At 45.9% G+C, this 20120-nt stretch overlaps 10 protein-coding genes across 10 annotated transcripts; 4 read left to right on the top strand and 6 right to left on the bottom strand.

Moving 5' to 3' along the window:
* Positions 1 to 6: 6 nt before the first annotated feature.
* F4822DRAFT_333835 (uncharacterized protein) lies at positions 7 to 1367 on the top strand. Its single transcript, XM_051455705.1, has 2 exons — positions 7 to 536; positions 608 to 1367. The coding sequence occupies exons 1-2, from the start codon at positions 246 to 248 to the stop codon at positions 1208 to 1210; spliced, it is 894 nt and encodes a 297-aa protein (XP_051312854.1). The 5' UTR covers positions 7 to 245; the 3' UTR covers positions 1211 to 1367.
* F4822DRAFT_333831 (Sybindin-like protein) lies at positions 1308 to 2355 on the bottom strand. Its single transcript, XM_051455704.1, has 4 exons — positions 2256 to 2355; positions 2163 to 2204; positions 1976 to 2098; positions 1308 to 1893 (listed from the first exon to the last, which is right to left on the bottom strand). Coding segments are annotated over exons 2-4 (495 nt in total). The 5' UTR covers positions 2165 to 2204; positions 2256 to 2355; the 3' UTR covers positions 1308 to 1523.
* Positions 2356 to 2754: 399 nt separating this feature from the next.
* F4822DRAFT_431949 (HRDC-like protein) lies at positions 2755 to 3319 on the top strand (the record flags this gene model as incomplete). Its single annotated transcript, XM_051461556.1, has 3 exons — positions 2755 to 2912; positions 2991 to 3118; positions 3192 to 3319. 3 exons carry the CDS (start codon positions 2755 to 2757, stop codon positions 3317 to 3319), a joined length of 414 nt encoding a protein of 137 aa, XP_051312856.1.
* Positions 3320 to 4456: 1137 nt separating this feature from the next.
* F4822DRAFT_445148 (ARM repeat-containing protein) lies at positions 4457 to 6709 on the bottom strand (the record flags this gene model as incomplete). The annotated part of the gene is made up of 2 exons (XM_051463349.1): positions 6364 to 6709; positions 4457 to 6312 (listed from the first exon to the last, which is right to left on the bottom strand). The coding sequence occupies exons 1-2, from the start codon at positions 6629 to 6631 to the stop codon at positions 4457 to 4459; spliced, it is 2124 nt and encodes a 707-aa protein (XP_051312857.1). The 5' UTR covers positions 6632 to 6709.
* Positions 6710 to 6854: 145 nt separating this feature from the next.
* F4822DRAFT_333889 (RWD-domain-containing protein) lies at positions 6855 to 7975 on the top strand. The gene is made up of 2 exons (XM_051455707.1): positions 6855 to 7134; positions 7227 to 7975. The coding sequence occupies exons 1-2, from the start codon at positions 7068 to 7070 to the stop codon at positions 7859 to 7861; spliced, it is 702 nt and encodes a 233-aa protein (XP_051312858.1). The 5' UTR covers positions 6855 to 7067; the 3' UTR covers positions 7862 to 7975.
* Positions 7976 to 9352, bottom strand: F4822DRAFT_333887 (TPR domain-containing protein). The gene has a single exon (XM_051455706.1). The coding sequence runs from the start codon at positions 9230 to 9232 to the stop codon at positions 8090 to 8092; it is 1143 nt and encodes a 380-aa protein (XP_051312859.1). The 5' UTR covers positions 9233 to 9352; the 3' UTR covers positions 7976 to 8089.
* Positions 9353 to 9483: 131 nt separating this feature from the next.
* On the bottom strand, positions 9484 to 11350 carry F4822DRAFT_412048 (uncharacterized protein). Its single transcript, XM_051458919.1, has 5 exons — positions 11115 to 11350; positions 10705 to 10965; positions 10612 to 10640; positions 10406 to 10546; positions 9484 to 10342 (listed from the first exon to the last, which is right to left on the bottom strand). Exons 2-5 carry the CDS (start codon positions 10907 to 10909, stop codon positions 9980 to 9982), a joined length of 738 nt encoding a protein of 245 aa, XP_051312860.1. The 5' UTR covers positions 10910 to 10965; positions 11115 to 11350; the 3' UTR covers positions 9484 to 9979.
* A 699-nt stretch (positions 11351 to 12049) lies between these two features.
* F4822DRAFT_333907 (Formyltetrahydrofolate deformylase) lies at positions 12050 to 13500 on the bottom strand. The gene has a single exon (XM_051455708.1). The coding sequence runs from the start codon at positions 13368 to 13370 to the stop codon at positions 12516 to 12518; it is 855 nt and encodes a 284-aa protein (XP_051312861.1). The 5' UTR covers positions 13371 to 13500; the 3' UTR covers positions 12050 to 12515.
* A 2761-nt stretch (positions 13501 to 16261) lies between these two features.
* F4822DRAFT_412053 (uncharacterized protein) lies at positions 16262 to 18113 on the top strand. The gene is made up of 2 exons (XM_051458920.1): positions 16262 to 16520; positions 16592 to 18113. The coding sequence occupies exons 1-2, from the start codon at positions 16473 to 16475 to the stop codon at positions 17693 to 17695; spliced, it is 1152 nt and encodes a 383-aa protein (XP_051312862.1). The 5' UTR covers positions 16262 to 16472; the 3' UTR covers positions 17696 to 18113.
* A 56-nt stretch (positions 18114 to 18169) lies between these two features.
* F4822DRAFT_334019 (DNA repair protein rhp51) lies at positions 18170 to 19971 on the bottom strand. Its single transcript, XM_051455710.1, has 3 exons — positions 19739 to 19971; positions 19530 to 19677; positions 18170 to 19455 (listed from the first exon to the last, which is right to left on the bottom strand). Exons 1-3 carry the CDS (start codon positions 19823 to 19825, stop codon positions 18644 to 18646), a joined length of 1047 nt encoding a protein of 348 aa, XP_051312863.1. The 5' UTR covers positions 19826 to 19971; the 3' UTR covers positions 18170 to 18643.
* Positions 19972 to 20120: the final 149 nt, after the last annotated feature.

Consider the following 20120-nt stretch of genomic DNA (forward strand, 5'->3'; position numbering starts at 1 on the left):
ACAACTGCTAGGCTACACCTGCCTGACGTTTACGTGAAGAGCCCTGAAGCTCATCTTTCCGATTTCAGCAATTGTACCTTACCAATCCCATCCCATCCTGTTTATTGCACTCGCAAACTATTAAACTATTCTAACAGTATTCAACTTCCTGCGACTCCCTTCCGTTTTCCATTCTCTACCAAAAAAAATATTCGCCTACCTTTCAGCAACTAAAAAGACAATCTCGGCGTAGTGATACCGCCAAGATGCCGTTGCAAGCTGTTATGATCGTCGTGGATAACAGCGAAAGCAGCCGGAATGGCGATTATCAACCCTCCAGGTTTGACGCTCAAGCGGACGCTATTAACATTACATTTGAGAACATCACTCAGTCCAACCCCGAGTCGTCCGTGGGCTTGATGAGCATGGGTGGTAAGGGTCCCGAGGTCCTCTCTACCCTGACGACAGAACGAGGCAAAATACTTGAGGGCCTGCACCGCATCAAGAAGAAGATCTCAGGCTCCTCCCACCTGGCCACCGGTATTCAGATCGCCAGTGTAAGCCCAATTCCCCCCTAGCCAATCAGATATATCACGGCGCAAAAGCTAATGATTTACATCTCCAATAGCTTGCGTTGAAGCATCGACAAAACAAATCACAACGCCAACGTATCATCGTATTCGTGTGCTCTCCCGTGGCAGATGACGAGAAGAAGCTAGTATCACTAGCAAAGAAAATGAAGAAGGGAAATATCGACATCGACTTTGTCCTTTTTGGCGACCTAGATGATGATGACGTACAAAAGAAGCTCGAGGCTTTCAACAATGCAGTCAAGACTAATGAGAATTCTCACCTTGTTGTTATTCCGCCGAGTGGCAAGCTCCTTAGCGACCAGTTGATAACCACGCCCATTCTACTCGGGGAGGGTGCTGCCAGTGGTGCAGGTGGCATGGCTGAGGGTGGCGGCGACTTCGGCGATTTCGACTTCGACCCTAGTGCCGACCCAGAGTTGGCACTTGCTTTACGTATGAGTATGGAAGAGGAGAATGCAAGGCAAGCAAAGCAAGCTAAGGACAACGAGGAAGCGGCAAAGAAAACGAACTTGGAAGGCATACAGGAAGAAGGTGAGGACCAACCTCTCCTGAATGAGCAGGGTGAACCCAGTGGGAGCGGATCTTCCCAAAAGAAAGAGAACAAGAAAGATGATGGGGATAAGATGGATATGTCATAGGCTTGCTTGGTTTGCGTTCTATGGCCCAGTTCCTCGCCAGCATGGATTCACGAAGGCGTTGGGTTTGTACAATAATAATAATAGACCGAAGGCTTAGGGGCGAATTTTCGGCGAAAATACCGTCCCTGTGAAATGGCAGAGCGACCTCAATTCTATAAAAGGAGCATAACTCTAGCCGCATCGAAACAAATAACCTTTCAAACCCCAAACCCCATGCGATGATGCAATTATAATTAATCCATGACCTTGCCGATCAAAAAGGCAAGATTTCCTTCGCGCCCCCGATGATAAGCTAATAACAGAAGTCGGTACCCTATCTGGAGTTGTTGATCTCCCTGATATATGAGTTCAGCTTCCTATCGAAGGTCTCACAACGAATAGGCATCTCAAGTTGGTAGAAAGGGTTCTTCATGACGTAGTCGGAATATAAATCATAAACTCTGCGCATAGCCACATCTATGTTGGTCTGCATCGTATCCGTGAACAGAAGGAACTTAGTACCAGTTAATGTGTTGAAGCATTGCAGACGGAAGTTCTCTGTCTCTAGGACCTCAAGGCCTGACGGAGGATCGGGCCGGCTTGGTATTGCTACACCTCCCGCAGTTGCTGCCGCTTGCTGTTGCTGGTGTTGAGCATGCATTAACCCCTTGAGTGGATTGAGACGGGCCGTTATGGCATGGACTCTATTACACAGTAGGATGAGCAAATAATCTCAAGATCGGACAATGCTTGGCCTTCGAAATAAGGCAAGGGGGCATGTCTCACCCGTGAAAGGTACCAGCAAGCACAAGGTAGTCATTGGTGTTGAGCTGATTCAATCCATCTCCAAAGGTCCGATTGTAGATAAGACCACCAGCCTTGTTAATCACGATGAGAGCTAGTACGACCCTACTTGCGAATTAGCGACAAGTGTGTCTTTTCTTCCGAGGCGATGTCGCCGCTTTGTTCTTACATTGTATAGAGAAAATGAAGGTTTCTAAGAATAGTCCTGGAGCTTCTAATATCAATATCGAGCTCATTTCTCATGGAAGAGGGAAATAAATACACCCGAACACCTATGAGATCTTACACCGTGTTTCGTACATATACAAAGGTCATAAGCACCTGAGGAGGGAAAATGGGGCTCAATGTTTGTATTGATGATGGTTCCGAGGTTGCCTACGTATTAACCGAAATTCTTCCTTAGTGTGTCCAAGATACCTACCTAGGTACATAGCTTAGGGGCAGGATGGGGCTGACCATGCTAAACTTTAAAGATAGGGACCCCCAAGACCCCATAATATGCACTGTACATCAATGGTAAGCTACAGCCGCATGAACATTATATTTGCCTTGACAGTTGACATTTCTTCTCGCCACAATATCCCACCCATCTATTCTCCCGCCCCCAATTCATACCACATACATCATCTTGCGACCAACCCAACAAACCATCATTCCAGCAGTATTCTATTGAATTCTACACAACAGAACTTTGCCTTTTTCGTAAATCTTATTTCTACAATACATCTTGCAATTTTGATACGCCGAAATCGCACGCGACAATGTCTCATACAGCCCCAGGCAGTGAAGAGGCGACCAACGTCCTCCGACTCGGCGAATTTCAAGACGTCGATACTCTCACACTATCCGAAGCTGCACTGGTCATCAATGCACTAGTAGCCAAGCGCCGCAACGATCGCAAGAATATCAATGAGACTGAGTACGCCTTCCACCACTATAAATACACAGTCAACAACAATAATAATAATAATTACAAGTGCTAACCTAACATTCTTAGGATGTTAACCAAAACCATCGACTATCTCGACACGTTCGCCCGTTTTAAGAAGAAGGAGAATGTCGAGGCCGTCGAACGACTACTTAGCTCTTATAAACAATTCCATAAGTTCGAGCGTGCACAGCTAGGTATGTAGATCCAGTACAAAAAACATGATTGCTATTTGCCCGTGGCTAACCTAGGAGTCTACCTCTTCTTTAGGTTCACTTTGCTGTGAGACCGCAGAAGAAGCCAAGTACCTTATCCCTTCGCTTAACGAAAAGATCGGCGACGATGAGCTGCAAGAGATTCTCAACGAGATATATAAGTTGATGCCCCCTACAAATTAATGTATCGATGGCATCTGGATAGCTCGCCTTGCTATTCTTCACCGCGAATAAACCTACCGAACCTCGCATGAGCCATGTGACGGCGTTTTAGGTCTAGGACACGCACATCATTCTGTCAAGAAACCGTGCCCACGAATTCTATGATGCAAATTGCAACTTTTGAGGCGTTCTGTTGTATTTCAACTAGACTGCAGGGAATTGGCATTGTACCTAATGGCGTAGGATAAGGAAAAAGGAGACTGGCGGGTTTCTTGCTTTTCTATTTGTTATATACCCAACAAAGATGACAGATACAGGCGAAACCCAAAATGGCATTTGATTTTCTTTTCTTTTTTTATTCCAATATCCTATTCTCAATATATTAAATACTTCGTGCTCTATATACTTTGGTAAAGACTTGTATTACTATACTGACTATATATGTATGATCCAGGGGTTCAGAAACCCAAGCCAAGGGCAACGCTGTCAAGAAAGTAAGGACCGAGCTCAACCCCCAACTAACGAAATCTAATATATATACCTAGGTATATACGAACCTTTTTTTTTTTTTAAAAAAAAAAAAAAAAAAAGGACGGAGAATTCTAGATAATTTGAGGGTGCTCGGGCCTAACTATCCTTCGAGGCATTCCAACCCATCAATTCATATCACCTTCACTTCTACGCTCTATCCTTTCGCCTTAAGGTCGAGAGGCTAGTTACGCCACAAATAATGACCTTTCATGAATCTTTCTGTAAGCTGCGGCTGGTCCGTGTATTGGAATTGGAAGGTGTAGCAGCCACACGTCTTATGGAGATGTTCTAGAATAAATACGACATGCTAAATGAAATAAGTTGGGTAACTTGCTTTTAAATAGAGTCGCGTTTTACCTCATATGGGCAAGTAGTTTATAAGGATGAAATGTGGCTGTCAAGTTAGGATCTTCAAAATGCTTGGGTATCCCAAGACAAATCAAGTACGCCTATTACTAGGTAGCTTGCCACTACAAACTTATGGTTAAGCAGGGTAGAACCTCGATATTACTTCACTTCATTGAGAAATAAACTGGAAGAACGCCGGTAGTATCAATATTACCATTACTTCATCCATGGTGGGCTCTGGCATATTTAAGTAGGTAGATAAGTAGGTAGTCTACGAGATTAACCCTTAAGCTTCTCCAGCAGGAGCTTTGCACCCATATTGCCTGTAGGACTCTCCTTTTTCGGTCCTGCTTTCTTACCTTTCTTTTTCGCTGGTTTAGTATCTTCTCCATTTGCCTTAACGTCTTCCTTGGCGGCTTTTTGCTCCGGCGTTTCCTCTGTGGCTGCCTTTTCGAGTGATTTCTTATTTTTCTTCAGAATACCCCTGAGATCATTCTTGTGAGAAAAGTCCTCGGCTTCTAAGAGGCTAAGCACTACGAAAGAGCTTGGCCCCGTCGCCCAAGCCATAATATGATCCTGTATGAAAGAGTAAAGGGTATCTGCAAAATTAAGAGGGGGGTCGACTGGTATTATGCGACGTGTTGCTTTATCAAAATGACCACCGGCTATCAATGTCTTAAACATACGTCCACCATGTGGGGTTTTGGAGATGTGTTCATGGGCGATGAGTCCATCCGTGGGTTCATCGGACGGTCCTGTTGGTTTGCTGGGGTCCCCCTTTGCGGTGGATGCTATTGCCTGCAACGCTTCGGACTTGTCACCGACGCAAGAAAGAAGGGCCTCCGTAACCATCTGCGCTCCATGAGAAGTAGATATTAATTCTAGAGGCGATGAAGAGATTGCAGCGAGGAGTGATGGCGATAATGCAGCGACCAGCTCTTCTTGACGGGTTTCGGGATCCTTCTTACTGGTGGTTTTTCGGATTTCCCAGAGCTCCTCAAGGAGCTTTAGATCGTCGGCACGACCTGCGTCAAAGAGAGCCTTGGACGTACCTTCGAGGGGGTATCGTATCGTCAAACGTGCGTTAGGATCATTGACACATATGACAATATTAGAGACTTCATTCTCCTCCGCCTTGCCCAATAATTCTGATATGATAGATTTGGAAGTCAAGACGGTATCATCAACCAAGTCGTAAGCAGCAAGGATAATTAAGTGCCCGTGTGAATCGCTCGACATGAGTTGGAAAGTATCCTTGTACGTCTTCAGAATCTGCTTCCGGTCCTTCGCTGTACCATAAGCGAGAAGCAGGCACACAAGTCGCGCCCCAGACCTCGTAAAAGCCATATTCTTTAACAAATCGCCATTCTCATCCTCCTTAATCGTCTCCATGTACTCCTTGGCCTCTTCGGAGCCCGGTTTCACGTTGGTGTAATACTGGTACATGGCATCATGCAGCATCGTAAAACCAGTCATCTTTTTCTGGATGAGTTGGTTGGTCAAATCCAATAAATATTTCATAATTGGTCCGCGTTTGCTCGGCTGTTCCTCGAGAATCTGAGAGAGTTCGGCCGAAGGGACAGTCTCAACCTCTGATGCCTGTCGGAAAATATGAAACTCAGGTCCATACCATTCGCGTAATAGAATAGCCTTTTGCTCCTTGGTAGCAATACCCCGATAAATATCATCCAAGATCCAGGAGGCTTCAGGGTGATTGATGAGCTTCCGAACCTTTCCGAAAAACTCGGGAACTATTATATCTCGGACTTCCTCGTCACCTTTTACGAGAAGCTTTCCAATGAGAAATTTGGCGTATTTACTTTCGGCTAGCAGAGGATATGTGCCTCTCAGCTCCTTCGCAATCATCTTTCGTCGTTCGGGGGTCGCGTATTTGATGGCAGTTTGGACAACACGGACGGCATCGTGCTTTAAGGCAAAATCCTTCATGCGTCCGGTAGCGATGCTGAATAGCTCCTCGACAAGTCCTTGTCGTTCGTCCTTTGGAACCTTAGACTTTAGGCGCAATCTCTCCCAAAGTTTCTTAGCTCGGTGTAATTCATCGGCGAGAGGCTTCTGTGCTTTGCGTTCTTGGGCGAGCTGCTTTTGCTTGATATGGGACTCGCGAGAATTTTGACCTGGAAAGAATGAGCAAATATGCAACAGCATTCGTTGTTGTTTAGACTTACCCTTTTCGAACACATTTCCAGCCTGGTTCTTGCTAGACTTTAATCGAGAAGCTTTGAAGGCATCCTCTTGCGAAATTATGTTGTGCAAGGGGGCGCCGCCGTCATCCAAATCGGAGAAGTCGCTGATTTCACTGCCATCACTTACATCCTCCTCGGGGTCTTCTCTTCGCGGCTTCTGTCTGTCGAATTTGGGTTTTTTACTTAAATGGTCCTTGGTTCCAGTCGCAAGCTTTCTTTTGTTGCCCAGAGCCGGATTTTTGGGTGCCATGGTGAAATTCGCAGTCGAATGTTTAATGATGATTGTGTATTTTTTGAAGCTTAGAATTTCTGTTGAAGCCGGCGATCTAAAGACAGAGAAAAAATTTAGTGAAACCCCTGGAAATGCCGGGCGGTGAGACGGAACCTTGTCCACACTCACCCCGCGACCCCACCTAAATTTACGTACAGCACCTAGGTATCTTGGTACTTAGCATTTTACATATAGTACCAATGTTACATGCACTAGATACCTACATGGTACCTAAAATGGTACCTACGCAGTCGCAAACTTGAATCACTTTCTTCTACGTACATACCTAATCTATACAATATACCATTCGCCGGTATTGTAAAAGATCAATTACCTGAAGTCTAAATCATGAACTTTGTGTTCGCAAGAAATATAGAATAATAAATGAAAAGTCGCCTATTCCCTCGCGGAAAAAATGGGGAAAGAAGAACAGGTCGAAGAACGTGAAGTTCTCGACTCTATTTTCCCAGAAGAAATCACAGGTGGGTTATTTACAACTCCACTATCGTGATAGTTGGAATAAAAAAAATTGGTGAAGCTCAGCTAACTCGTGCAAAATCTCTAAACGAATAAGATATTTCCGACACCGAATATCGAATATCAATAAAACTAGATATACCCGACGATGATGGCAACGACGAAGACGAAGCTAGCGAGCCTCCCACGCTTATTCTACACGTGCGTTACCCGGACGACTACCCCGATGAGGCCCCTATCCTCGACCTTTCGCCACCTCAAAACGCCATACCGTACCCATACTTCGCTGTTTCTGCCGACAAAGAGCGGTTGTTAAAGGGGCTTGAAGACGCTATCCAGGAAAACATGGGAATGGCTATGGTTTTCACGCTTGTGACGACCTTGAAAGAAGAAGCTGAGCAGTTAATTGCAGATCGCAAGGCGGCTGCTGCTAAGGAACGTGAGGAGGCTATCCTTGCCGCGGAACGTGAAGAGAACAAGAAGTTTCATGGTACACCGGTAACCCCGGAAACATTTATGAAGTGGCGAGAAGGCTTCTTAAGAGAAATGGAAGAAAACCGACAGAGAGAAGAGGAAGAGAGGCTAGCGGAACTAAAGAAGGCTAAGGTAAAGGAACCAATCAAGTTGACAGGCAAGCAATTATGGGAACGAGGGTTAGCTAAGGGCGATGAGGCTGAGTATGACGACAACATCCCAACCGAACAAGTTGAGCGGCTCAAGGTTGAGGCGTAGTAGTGAGTGACACCCAGTCGCCTTGAGAGCATTGCAGGCAGTTCATAGGCGCATCTGGCACGGCTTAGGAGAACGAATTAAGGGGAAACCGCCTCATTTAAATCAACTCGACGAAAGTATACGTCTCTCTTTTTAGATTCCAAACGCCATGTCCATGCCGAAACTAAACCACCAGAGTCTGTATTATCTTCCATATATAAACGAAACCCTTTGATGCCATGGAATTATCTAATCCTTCATCTCCTCATCGCTATTATCGTCATCCTCCCATTCATCCTCGTCATTCTCTCCAGCAGGTCCTTCGCCTAGCTCTTTGGCGATGAGAGCAAGTAGCTCCTTAGCATGTTCTCCCAATCGGTCGTCTTCGTAATCTTGTAGCTTGTATAGGTGTTGGCATTGGTTGAGCCACACCCGGCTAGAGATCCACGAGGCCTTCCAATCCTCCTCGTTTGGCTTGTTTGACCTCTGTTTCTCACCCGTAACGTAAAGACCCCAACCACCCAAATACCATACCTCGACACTCTGGTCGTCTTCACTAACCAGTCGTTCGAGCACTTCAATTGCCTCTTGCTCCATATCTACCTCCATGAGCAATCTCGCAAGACCGACCCGGCTTGGAAAGTCAGGCACAGCAGGATCTTCGGGTGGTAAATCTTTCCAGAGTACCAGACTTCTAGTTAGAGCCGCTTTCGCATCTTCAGCTCGGGACTGTGAGATTCGCACATTTGCTAATGTTTGCCACGTCTCCGCGAAGTCCGGCGCAACCATCGTCGCTTCCGTAACTAACACCTCGCACCTCTGCTCCGCGTCTTCCTCCCACGACAGATCCGTCATGTAGACTTCCGCAACTGAACATAACGTCATAGCTAACTTTTTCTTTAATTCGTCGAGTAGAATTACTTGCTCGTCGCTTTTTCGGCGCGCTTCTTCGAATGTCTGTATTTGTTTCTTCAGCGCCGCGGCGCCCTTCTCAAACCACTTCACACTATCCTTACCACCCTCGCCGCTTAGTTGCGCAAGACATAAAAACTTCTCTGGGCCGCCACCAACAGCTTCATCTTTAGAGCCATCTTCGTCTACCGCGACAGCCCGTAAGAAATACTCTCGCGCTGCCTCAAATTCGCCCGCTTCTAGATTGATCTGACCGAGTAGATTTAACGAGGACAATTCGTCATCTGAACCGGCAGACGATTGATCCAGCGCTTTCTCTGCCAAAGTAGCGGCATCCTGGACGTTACCCTCCTGTAGTTGATATTCGGCCGCCTTGACTAGTACCTGGGGAGAGATAGGCTTAGAAGTGCCACCGGCTGCCCTGGAAATAGATGCTTGTCCTTTCTTTTTCGATTTTTTATCGGGTCGCCTTGGGGCCATAATGAGATCCCGAGGCCGTTGTCAAGCCTTTACCGATGTTGACGAATTAAACGAATGTATTCGGAAGATAAAGTAGAGAGGAGTGAGTAGGTGGTAGGTAGGTACCTAAGTAGATCTAGTTTGAATAAAAATTAATCGATAATGCTGATAAGACTGAATATTTTAGTACCCTGGTTTATCAGCTTGTGCAATGTGGGGTTTGAGTACAGGCGTTAGGTACTGTACCTAGGCAGCGGGGAAACATAATCTTAGCTTCAATTAACAAATATAAATCGCATTATGTGATCCGATCTCATCGATTGAAGATGCAATCAAGAATCAATGATAAGCTCGGTAGTTTTGCAACTATAACAACATAAAGTCCCAAGCAAACAAGACACCAAAGTGATAATTCGTATGGCTTTAGGGGAAAAAAAAAGAATCATATGTGTAGGCCATTACCAATTGGTATCTGATTCTCTATAATAGATATGCGATATACCTCCCTGTACCGTTGTGGTTCGTTTCCCGTTTTCCTCACGGGAAGCCCTCAAATTACTAGCTTAGTCTGTTAACATTATCTACCTTTTTCTCCCTAATCGTATTTCAGCTCGTTATGTACCGCAGCGAACGACTAAACCTTACGAAAATCTCGAGTAGGGGGCGAAACGATCGCTCATATATCATGATGCCCCAATCCGATACCGTCCAAACGCCATAAAATCATCTATGCACGTAGTCTCAAAATAATTCGTCCAGTATGAGCTATTACTGCGTCTCTTGCTCCTCAATTGACTGGCGAGATTTTGGCCGTTCGATACTACCCAGCTCTGATCCCTGGCCGCTTTGTGCTCGTTTACGGCCCGGGATGAATCGGGACATACCCATACCCTGGGGATGGGCACCAGATTCTTGAGACTCAGAAAATTTCGCGAAAAACCCTCGCTTCTTCGGCTGCTGGCCTTGCTTCTGATCGTCGTTTAATCCAACATCTTCAAATCCCTCTTCAGCAGTAGGTGGGTCCCAGGGACGGTTTCTGACAGACATTCTCGGCGATCGGGGGAATCGAGCGGAGTCAAGACTCTGACGGGGTTGGTCATGGACCATAATAGGCGACCTGGCAGATATGTCCTTCGAGTACAGTTAATTCAACGTATAGGATAAAACGTGGAGGTTAGATAGACCGTAACATACAAAGGAGCGACGGTAGGAGTCGAAGGATTCGCGAGAGATGGAAAAGTGTTCGATATCGCCAATACTGCTACGGGTGTCCATAGAAGTTCGAGACGCGGCCGAGCGTCTTGGCCAAAGGGTCTTGTCTTCCGTTGGTGAAGGCTAGAGTTAGACGCATAAGTAGGAGTTCACTGTACGGTTGAATTATAGAGGCTATGGATTCGCACTGGAAGGTAAACACCACTGTCATTGACAACTGGAGGCGCAAGGCAGGTCAATTTACGGTTCTTTGCACGCAAGATTCTAAGGAGCGAACTTACCACTCATCTTGTAATCTCCAGTATCCCGGCTTCTCGTGCTTCGAATGCTGAGGGAAGAAGACGCCTTAGATCCAATGGTATCTACCTTCTCAAAGCCAGCTTGTGCGCTTTCGAGATTCGGTGCACCAGGCCGAACATTTTCGTCCTTGACCTCAGCCCCGCCGAGTACACCAAGGCGCCTCGCAAAAGGGTTACGGATTGGCATTCTCAATGTTTTCTTGCGCCAAATTAAGCGACAGGAGTCGATTAGATCGAAACAATCTAGCCAAAATCAATTAAAAGAATTAGAGGTAAGAGAGGATAAAGCAGTGTACCTAGGTAGTAAAAAGGCTAGGAAGCTAAAGATGCACAGACGAACATTGAAAGGATAAACAGCAAGCAATTAGAGTTGGTAAATTGAATAATCGTACAGTAAGTTCAATCGGATCGGGTCTTTCCTAATCTTGGATTACTCGAACTACCTAGGCAAGTACCTGACATAACCACTCAATCTAATCATTGTACAACAAGGATTTCAGCAAGGACGAGGGGCGGCGGAAATAGGAAAGGACGGGTCCGAATGTGCGGTAACTTTGTACATTACTCGCGACCGTACCTCATGCTAAATTCTCTCTTTCCTTTCTTTCATTTTTTTTTTCCTCTTCAAGGTTGAATTTGGTTAAAGGCTCTGGTCTGACTGACGATCGCACTGATAATCAATCGTTTACGTGTACAGCACCTTCTGGTTTTATTGTGGGGGATCCCTGTTCTCTTCCGGCTTACAGCAATTCCAGTTTCTTTTTTTTGATACCTTTGGTACCTACCTAGGTACCTAACCACATTGGTGTTTGGGGCATCTTCCGCCCTTCGTCATCTATTACCTACCAACATATACATGCACATATTCAACAGGACCTGCATCGCCGATGTGTTCGATTTCTTGGCTTTCTACCAATTAAGGTCCCTTCTTGCAGCAATAGGACATTGATCAACAAAACCTCCCCAATTCGGTAACCTCCTCACATGTACCTACATTGGACCTCATTTTCTCTCGTTTGTATTTTCTATGGTATATATGTATTTTGAAGACTCTTTCGAAATACACTAGCCGATATTCCGTCATCTCTACCCGTCTGACGGTTCTAGATTGACGCATATCATTGTTATGTATAGTAATAGGGAGATTCCTTCAGGGAGGATCTGCGCGGCGATGCTGACAATACATGCAATAATATCCAAACAACCAACCAACCGAAAGCCTCGGCTTCATTAGCACTTTATTACGTGTTAGTGGCGAATTTGGATACTTGCACCTCTGTCCGTACCTGTCCACAACCTAGCTAGCACCTAATTATCTACATATAAATATCTATAATGTTGTGTACAGTGTTTTTTGATAACAGGAATCAGTATCGGACGTGTGTACACATATATGAAAGATTATAACATACCTAGGTACACAGGAAGGTATATATAATATGTAATTGGTTGTGATAACCCTAGATCACATGTTATGTCGCCATAGCCTTGGGAGTGGTGAGCGCGATGTGGTTCCGAATTATTCAGCTTCGTTCTCTCATTTTTGTCCTACATTCAAGAAAATTAATATCTTCCATACAATAATACCCTTATTCAATCAGAGATATTAATAACGATTATTTCACGCTAACATCTTTTAAACCAATAATAACCAACAATACAGGTATCGTAGTGAGATGTATGTAAGGTCTAACCCACAATGTGCATTGCAGTGGACAACTATGGAATCAACTCCGAACCATGCGGGTTGCAATTTCGATGGCCATTTCTCTCCCTTCACGCAACTCTCTTCCTCAATTGAAGACAACGGTCTTGTGTCCATTTAAGAATACTCGCTTTTCACTCCACCATTTAACAGCTGCAGCTAGGACTTGACTCTCAACATTGCTTCCCTCTTCCACTAACTCCTTTGGGCTCATACTATGATCCACGCGCGCAACCCTCTGCTCGATAATAGGGCCCTCATCAAGATCCGCCGTCACAAAATGTGCCGTAGCGCCGATAATCTTGACGCCGCGGTCAAATGCCTGATGGTACGGTTTCGCTCCCTTAAAGGACGGCAGGAAACTATGGTGGATGTTGATAATCTTGCCGCTCATCGCCTCACATAATCCTGGGCTCAGAACCTGCATGTAACGGGCTAACACCACAAGGTCGATATTCTTCTCCCGAATCAGATCCAGAATCTGGCGTTCCTGCTCGAGCTTTGTGTCCTTGGAAACTGGGAGATGGTGGAACTCGATACCGTAGCTCTCTGCTAGGGGCTTAAAGTCTGGGTGGTTGGACACGATCAGGGGGATTTCAACTCCGAGCTGATTTGTCTTGGTCCTGAAAAGTAGGTCGTTCAGACAATGCCCAATTTTAGACACCATAATTAAGACTCGAGGTTTCTTGCTCGCCGGCCTTAGGTCGTACTGGTCCATCTCCAGTTCCGATGCGAGCTTCGCCATAGGCTCTTCCAGATTGGCCGTCGACTCAGCATGACCGAAATGGACTCTCATGAAAAACCTCTTTGACGTCCGATCCGAGAATTGCTGTAAGTCTAGGATGTTGAGGCCATGAGTTGCTAGAAGCCCAGTGACGGCGTGGACAATGCCGGGCTTATCCGGACAGGAGAGGGTGAGGATATGATCATCGTTTGTAGACATCGTTCCTTGACCTTTACCTATGAAGCCAGATTATACCGATATTTTCTTGTATTTTGATTCTGACACGACTAATTCTCCCTATATATATATTTTTTTTTCACACGACCGGATATAATAGTCTACCTAGTTTCGGCTTGAGATCGGCCTAGGGATAGTTGCATAGCGGCTTTGCATCTAAATAGGATCATTATGCGATAATAAGAGAGGACGTCGATCACATCGTGTATTCTTCACTGCCTTCGCTGCCAGGTCTAAAGGATCATGCTAGTACATTTTTGAATGTTAATTTACTATCTAGGTAGCTTATAGCAATATTAATAGTAGAATAGTCGTTATTAAGTAGTAAGAATTCTACTTTGCTTCTCATAGCTAACACATCAAAGAAATGCAGATACTTCGAATCCTCAGCCTCATGCCTAGAAATTGTATTATACCTTAAGCTAACAGCAATATACAGCATACGTTGGTGGTCTATATATAGATAGCCTTCGAACGTAACATCAATCGGAGATCGATCGATGTTCTGGAATATATACCTGTGTAGATTACGAGTCGTAGTGTGACTTTCTTTTTTCCGGCATATTTCAATGTTATGGGAAGAAGTAAATTACGCCATGACGGAAAAGCGAGCCGCGATTTACATAGTTAGCAAACTTCAAAACGTACATGTAGCATTTTGCCGGATGCGGGAGCTTGCATAGAAAATTGATTTTTGAGCAATCGCGCCGACTACACTTTTTTTTCATCGTTTCTCATTGGTTGAGTTTTAATGTGCTCTTTATTTTTAAGTGCTTTTTGTGTTGCCCAATTTTTTATTTTACCTTTAGGATTAGGACTAGATCTTGCAGCTCAGAGGTCAAGTGCCAAAACCCCCATATTTTTGACCGGGGGGTATCCTAGCTCAGATGCACGCAAATAAATCTTATCCGATGAGCCTGTGAGCCCATTTCAATGTTGAATATGGCTCCATCGTCCATTACTAGGTCCACTCAATCGGGTCACTATGTATATGTAAATACTCAGATACCTAGGTACGTATAATATGTCTGCGAGTGTTGAATGAAGAGTCTAAAGGACACCAGTCAATAATGTCCAGTTTGCTAGTTCAGAGTCTTGCCAACACAACATAGGTAGTCCATAGATTGCCAAGTCGCCACTAATATCAACGGACTTCGTATTCTCATCGCCGACACTTGTACGTTCTGCAAGGGAGTCGGTCAGGAATCACATACCTGTGCAATTAAGGCCGAAGAAAGAGGACATGGTTTTTTTTTTTTTTTTTTTTTTTTTCAGTGCTCTAGTCTGATTGCGCAGGGGGGTACGTACGCTCTAATTTGACCTCGTTCGCCCTGACCCGCGGGCCATACTGGACTTCGCCTCCGGATAAAGTCTATACCTTACCTGGGTACTTCCAGACCCCCTTCATGGTTTGGGAGCTCTTGCGGTATATTGTTCAGCGGCAAGATGCAGCTTTTTTGGTGTTACACTGGCACCGTAACACCACACGGTGCTTCACATAGGTGCAAAATTGTTCTGACTTCAACCGGTTGGCCCGCTATGTCGCACAGGAAGTCGTGAAAATGGATCCACGCCCAGACCACAAATGCAGGTTAGCCTGGGATTGCCAGCTTTCCATCCCACCTAGTGCTGTGATATAACTCCGCAGGCGCTGGTCTCAAACTGTATAGGGCACCTGGAATAGGTATTGTACCTAGGTAAGTACGTACCCATGATGCTATCTAACACCTGCGTAAGAGGTGTGCTTCATTGCCTGCTGTTTGCTAGGGGAGCTAGTCTTGTCTCAGGACGGCCAACTATGCAAGTACTGGCAAGTTTCTTGATTTGTATGCCGCTGCAAATAACACTGCTGGTGTCTGCAATGCTTGTAGTAGACTGGGTCAGCTCAGTATTTCATATGCCTACCTAGGTACCTAATGTAGGCGAAGACAGCCGTTTGACTGCCAGTAGGAGAAGGAAATTCCTGATCCGTTCCGCCGTATCTGTCGAGTATTCTTGATTCGTTTTCCGGCTTGCTTTCCTTTTTTTTCCCTTTTTCTTCTTCTTCATAGTTGATTAGTGCGTGCTCTGGGTCGGTTTTTTTCAGTCACCCTTGTCTAGGAACGCGCGTTGTTCTATCCCGGCTATATTCACCTACCTCTGGCTGGAACACGAACTGGGCAAGGTCTTCCCAATTAATATACTGGCACTCGGTCCTTTACCTAGCCTCACGTACATAACTCGGGAAGTCTATTCGTAACCCCTACAGCAGTTCGGCTTCGAGAACAAAGAGGAAAGGAAGAAAGGAGCGAGGTGTATGTAGGGCCGTCCGCGAGATATATCGACTGGTTCTCGTCGTAAGGTTACCTCAACCATCTCCCTTTCCTCTTGGTCAAGCTCAGGAAACGTTGCAAGAGGTGATCGACACTAGGCGGACAATCCGTTCCCATTCAGCTCCCCAGCCTCTGCAGCCCTGTGGTCCTCAGCTGCAAGTGTTCCCAAGGAGTTCCTATTTGCCTCTTAAAATATCATAATACCGAGGATACACAACATCAAAAAGACTTCCTCGTATTCCAGATATCCCGCCTGAAAGAAACGAGACAATAATAAAAAAGAAGAGCCCTGGACCGAACCACTCTCATTCAAGTTGAACTACATATGGAAATCGCGGGGCCATCAGCGACAAGACAAGTCACTCGTACCTACCACAAACTTAGTTTGTCAGCAAGGTTTTGGCCTCGGACCACGACTAACTCTTTCCTGATTCTCCGTTAAAAGATACATATAGAAGGCGTGCGGGAGGTACTTACTGCCTTTCGGTCAGACATCCGTTGGATAACGAAGGCTTAACCTAATCTTTCCTATCCCATGTGTGTCCCGCAGTCGGCCTAACGATTCCAACGACTCTACCTAACCGTCTTGGTGTCTCAACCCGCCCACTCCATTCATTCATTCGTTTCTCCATCCTCGTCCCTCATCATTCCAATATTCGAACATTCGTTTTCCGTTGCCATCCTTGCCGTAATTGGATCACCCATTGTATCATTCATTTTTTCCGCTTTGGATAATTTGACTTGGGCATCCTTTCATCCTCAGCATCTCACAATGATCAATTTTTTCGTCAACTGGGAATTATGGCAGCAGATGACCTTTGTAAGTTTCGCACTTTCTTCCCTTCCCCTCAGGTTTTATGTTGCCTTCACGTTTCGCTCATACTCAAAAAGGTCCTCGCTGGTGCCATTGTTGTGGTATTCCTTGTAGGATTGGTTAAGCTGTGGTGGTTGAGTAGATTTCTCAAGAAGCATACAGTACTTGACTTAGAAAAGAGGGCTCGGCAACAAGAGATGCAGAAGAGCGGTCTTCCTATGGGTAAACGAGTCGACATCCCCTTCGGCGTACGCGCAATACAGAGTGGAATCGAGGTTGACGGCATATGGATATCGCGCCCAGGCACCCCCATTGAGGTCGGCCAAAGTAGCCCATCGTTCGCCTCGTCATCGACTCTCGAGACTGAAAGCAAGCTGAAAGGGAAAGAAAAAGAGCTGGCAAAGACGGTGACCGAGGTCGAACCAACCCCTGAACAGAGCCCGCATCCAAGCCCCCCGATAAGTTTGTCTGAGCGGCATGTCCCAGCCGGAGTCGACCCTGCCCAGATCAGGGCCTTTCCTCTGGGGGCGCAGCCAACCTACAGGCCCAGGGGCCCATCGCGTCGCCGAATAGATATCACACCAGGCGACATTCCGGATGAAGATGCAATAAGCCGTCTCGGATCGAACATGGGGTGCCAACAAGAAGTCGAAACCTACATCCCTACTAATTCATTTTCGAGTACGGAATCTTCAGCATCTTCACAACAAAGGACGATGGTTGAGCGCAGTTCAACCTCGTCGGATGAGGGTGTGAACCATTCGAGCGCACGTTATGTTTCCCACCTTCGACGTTCCGCTGTGCCTACTCCTCGAACATTGAATGCCTTAGGTGATCTCGAAGGCTCAGCATCTAATATAGACTACTTCTCGGGCGTATATACTGAACAAAGGGGAAATCCTTTCGAGACGCCCTCCTCAGTAGGGTCGCAACCAGTTCCTCGACCTCCTCTAGCAGCAAACAGACCGGCACCCCACCGATCATACTCCGGTGACTCCTATGCGAATATGTCATCTAGGAGGATTAATGCGGGCTTTGAAATATTACCCGCTGGTACTTTTAGTAGACCCAACAGTCAAACTGAATTGGAGGACGGCAAAAAAGCAAAGAGGAATAGTGGCAATAAAATTCAAAAAAGGAATCGCGATAGATCATCAAGAGAAGGGTCCGCGGCGAGGTGATAAGTAACTCTACAGAGGGCATAAATAGGGGGTGTCCTCTAGCCTTGACAGATATTATACTAAAGAAGATTAATGTAGATAACATCTTGCTCGGGCGAACTTAGGGTCGTAGTCGACTAAAACGAAATGGGTGGGTTTGCATTGCATTCATATCGGCGTCTGTACAGCGATTAAGAGCGATAGAGGATCTAGAAGAATAATTAACTGGAAATTTCCGCATACCAGCTGAACGGAAGATATTCGACTTAGTATCATGTTAAACATCGTGACGTCTAGACGTAATTCATTCGAACCGGGAGAGCGAGTCAGAAAATGATTTATAAATGGGTTTCATCTTCGTATCTTTTTGATTGTCGGTGTTGACCGATATTGTAAACACTGGCGGCATAGTTCGAATGGAATACTGCCTACCTACCTAAATTAACACGAAATGAGGATGACGGATATTCATCAGTTATAATACCCAAGGCTTGTCCTAGACCCAACTATATAACGGTTTTGGTGGCAGCTCATAGTAATGACAGGGCTAGTGACAATCCCGGACTTCCCTAGTAAATCTATCGATGCCTACCTACCTAGGTACTCAGGTATCTGCTTAATGTCAAGGCTTAATGATCTAAGATGACCAGGCAAATTGATTAAGCAACTGGTCCGTGTGGTATAAGAGTAGAAGCCATGTAGGTACTTCGCAGCTACCTACATGTAAGCAATCAACCTCTAAATCCTACGGTCCCAGGACGTAAAAAACGTAGTAGCTAGGTACCTGTAAAGGTTATGAAGGGGGGAAATTGAACACAAAGCCCACGTATGCAGCCAATCCTTCTAACGCCTAAGCTATGCATGCCACCTACGCATAGAGTCCAATCATTTCCCGTAGTCATCATCTCGTTCTCCGTAGCCGGATGCCACATCTAATAGCCACATCTGACATATAAACACTGAGAACTACTAATCCTTTTCCATATCCTTTGGAGCTGGGTCTCCGATTCCGTTTTCATTGATTGCAAATAGACAGTCGCTCTCTGGTAAGCAGGGACTATCATAAATCTTTGCGATACGGGTCTCGCCTCGACCCTTCTTTAGACTGACTCGTGTTGTACTTGCGTGAGCAATAATGTTGCCACCGATTGGCTTCTTTGGGTCTGGATTGAACATAGCGCTGGGTCCACCGTCGACTTGAGCCACGACTTGGTTAGTAATAACGACGGCGATTCCAAACTCATCGGCTAGTCTTTGTAATGTTCGCATGAATTTGGCCAAGTGGGTCTGTCTAGAGGACAACTCTCCACGGCCTAGGAAGTCTGTTCGATATAGAGAAGTAGCGCTATCCACGACAAGGAGGGAAAATCGGGTTTCGCACATCATGGCGGCGGCCTGGTTAAGCAGTTGTAGCTGATGGTCCGAATTGTAGGCTCGGGCGTAGGCCACATTATCTAAAACTTCCTCGCCAGACAAACCATATCGATTCGCTACGGCAAGAAGCCGCACTGGTCTGAATGTGCCCTCAGTATCGATGTATAGACACTTGCCTTCGCCACCACCCATGTCGAACGGCAGCTGGCACGTGACGGCGAGAGTATGGCAGATCTGACTTTTTCCAGTACGAAATTCGCCGAAGAGTTCTGTCACTGAGCCGGTCTCGATACCACCAGCAAGCAGTGTATCCAGATTCTTGGATCCGGTAGTAATAGAAATCAATTCACTTCTTCGTTGATGCATCTCTGTTGCAGTCGTAAAACCCATAGGCACCAATTTGGACGCTACCAAAATTTAGAGGATGTTTATTGGGAGCGGTTCGGAATTATTTGTGAAGTGGGTTGGACATAATACTGACCTTCTGCAAGAATCTTTGCGGCTTTTTGTTCGGATATGCCTTTGACCTGTTCTAGAGTTCGCCGTGGAGTATAGGCAACGGATTCAACGGTTTGGTAGCCTCCCTCAACTAAAAGTTGACAGTCGCGCTTCGTCAAGCCTGCAAGGCCCTGTTCTCGAATATCAGCCGATGGCCTTCGCGTGTTTTCTTTGAATAAGACCGTAACCTACTTCCAAAGCAAGGATGGGTGTAGGCGCACCAGGGCCGGTTATTCCGCCCTCCTCCCCATTTGTGCCATCCTCGTACTCGACCACCATATTTACAAATTCCGCTCTTGAAATTTGTAAGGGATTGTGCTTGCGCAGGGTTCGGGGGCAAGGATAGGAGAAACGATATTTGGTATAGACGTGGGTTTGAATGATCTATAAACGCGTCAACGCGAGATGCGGTGGGAAAACAAATGGAAATCGCGGAAGCACGTGAATAATTTAGCAATTTATGGATCTGGACCGAACTCGGAAATCTCTCCCCACTTGATGCGTAGTGGGGCAGGTACATATGTACATGTATCTATGGCTGCTGCCATTGAACGAATGCATGCACCGCTGTTGG

Source organism: Hypoxylon trugodes (assembly GCF_022578975.1).
Source record: "Hypoxylon trugodes strain CBS 135444 unplaced genomic scaffold F4822scaffold_7, whole genome shotgun sequence".
Taxonomy (NCBI): domain Eukaryota; kingdom Fungi; phylum Ascomycota; class Sordariomycetes; order Xylariales; family Hypoxylaceae; genus Hypoxylon; species Hypoxylon trugodes.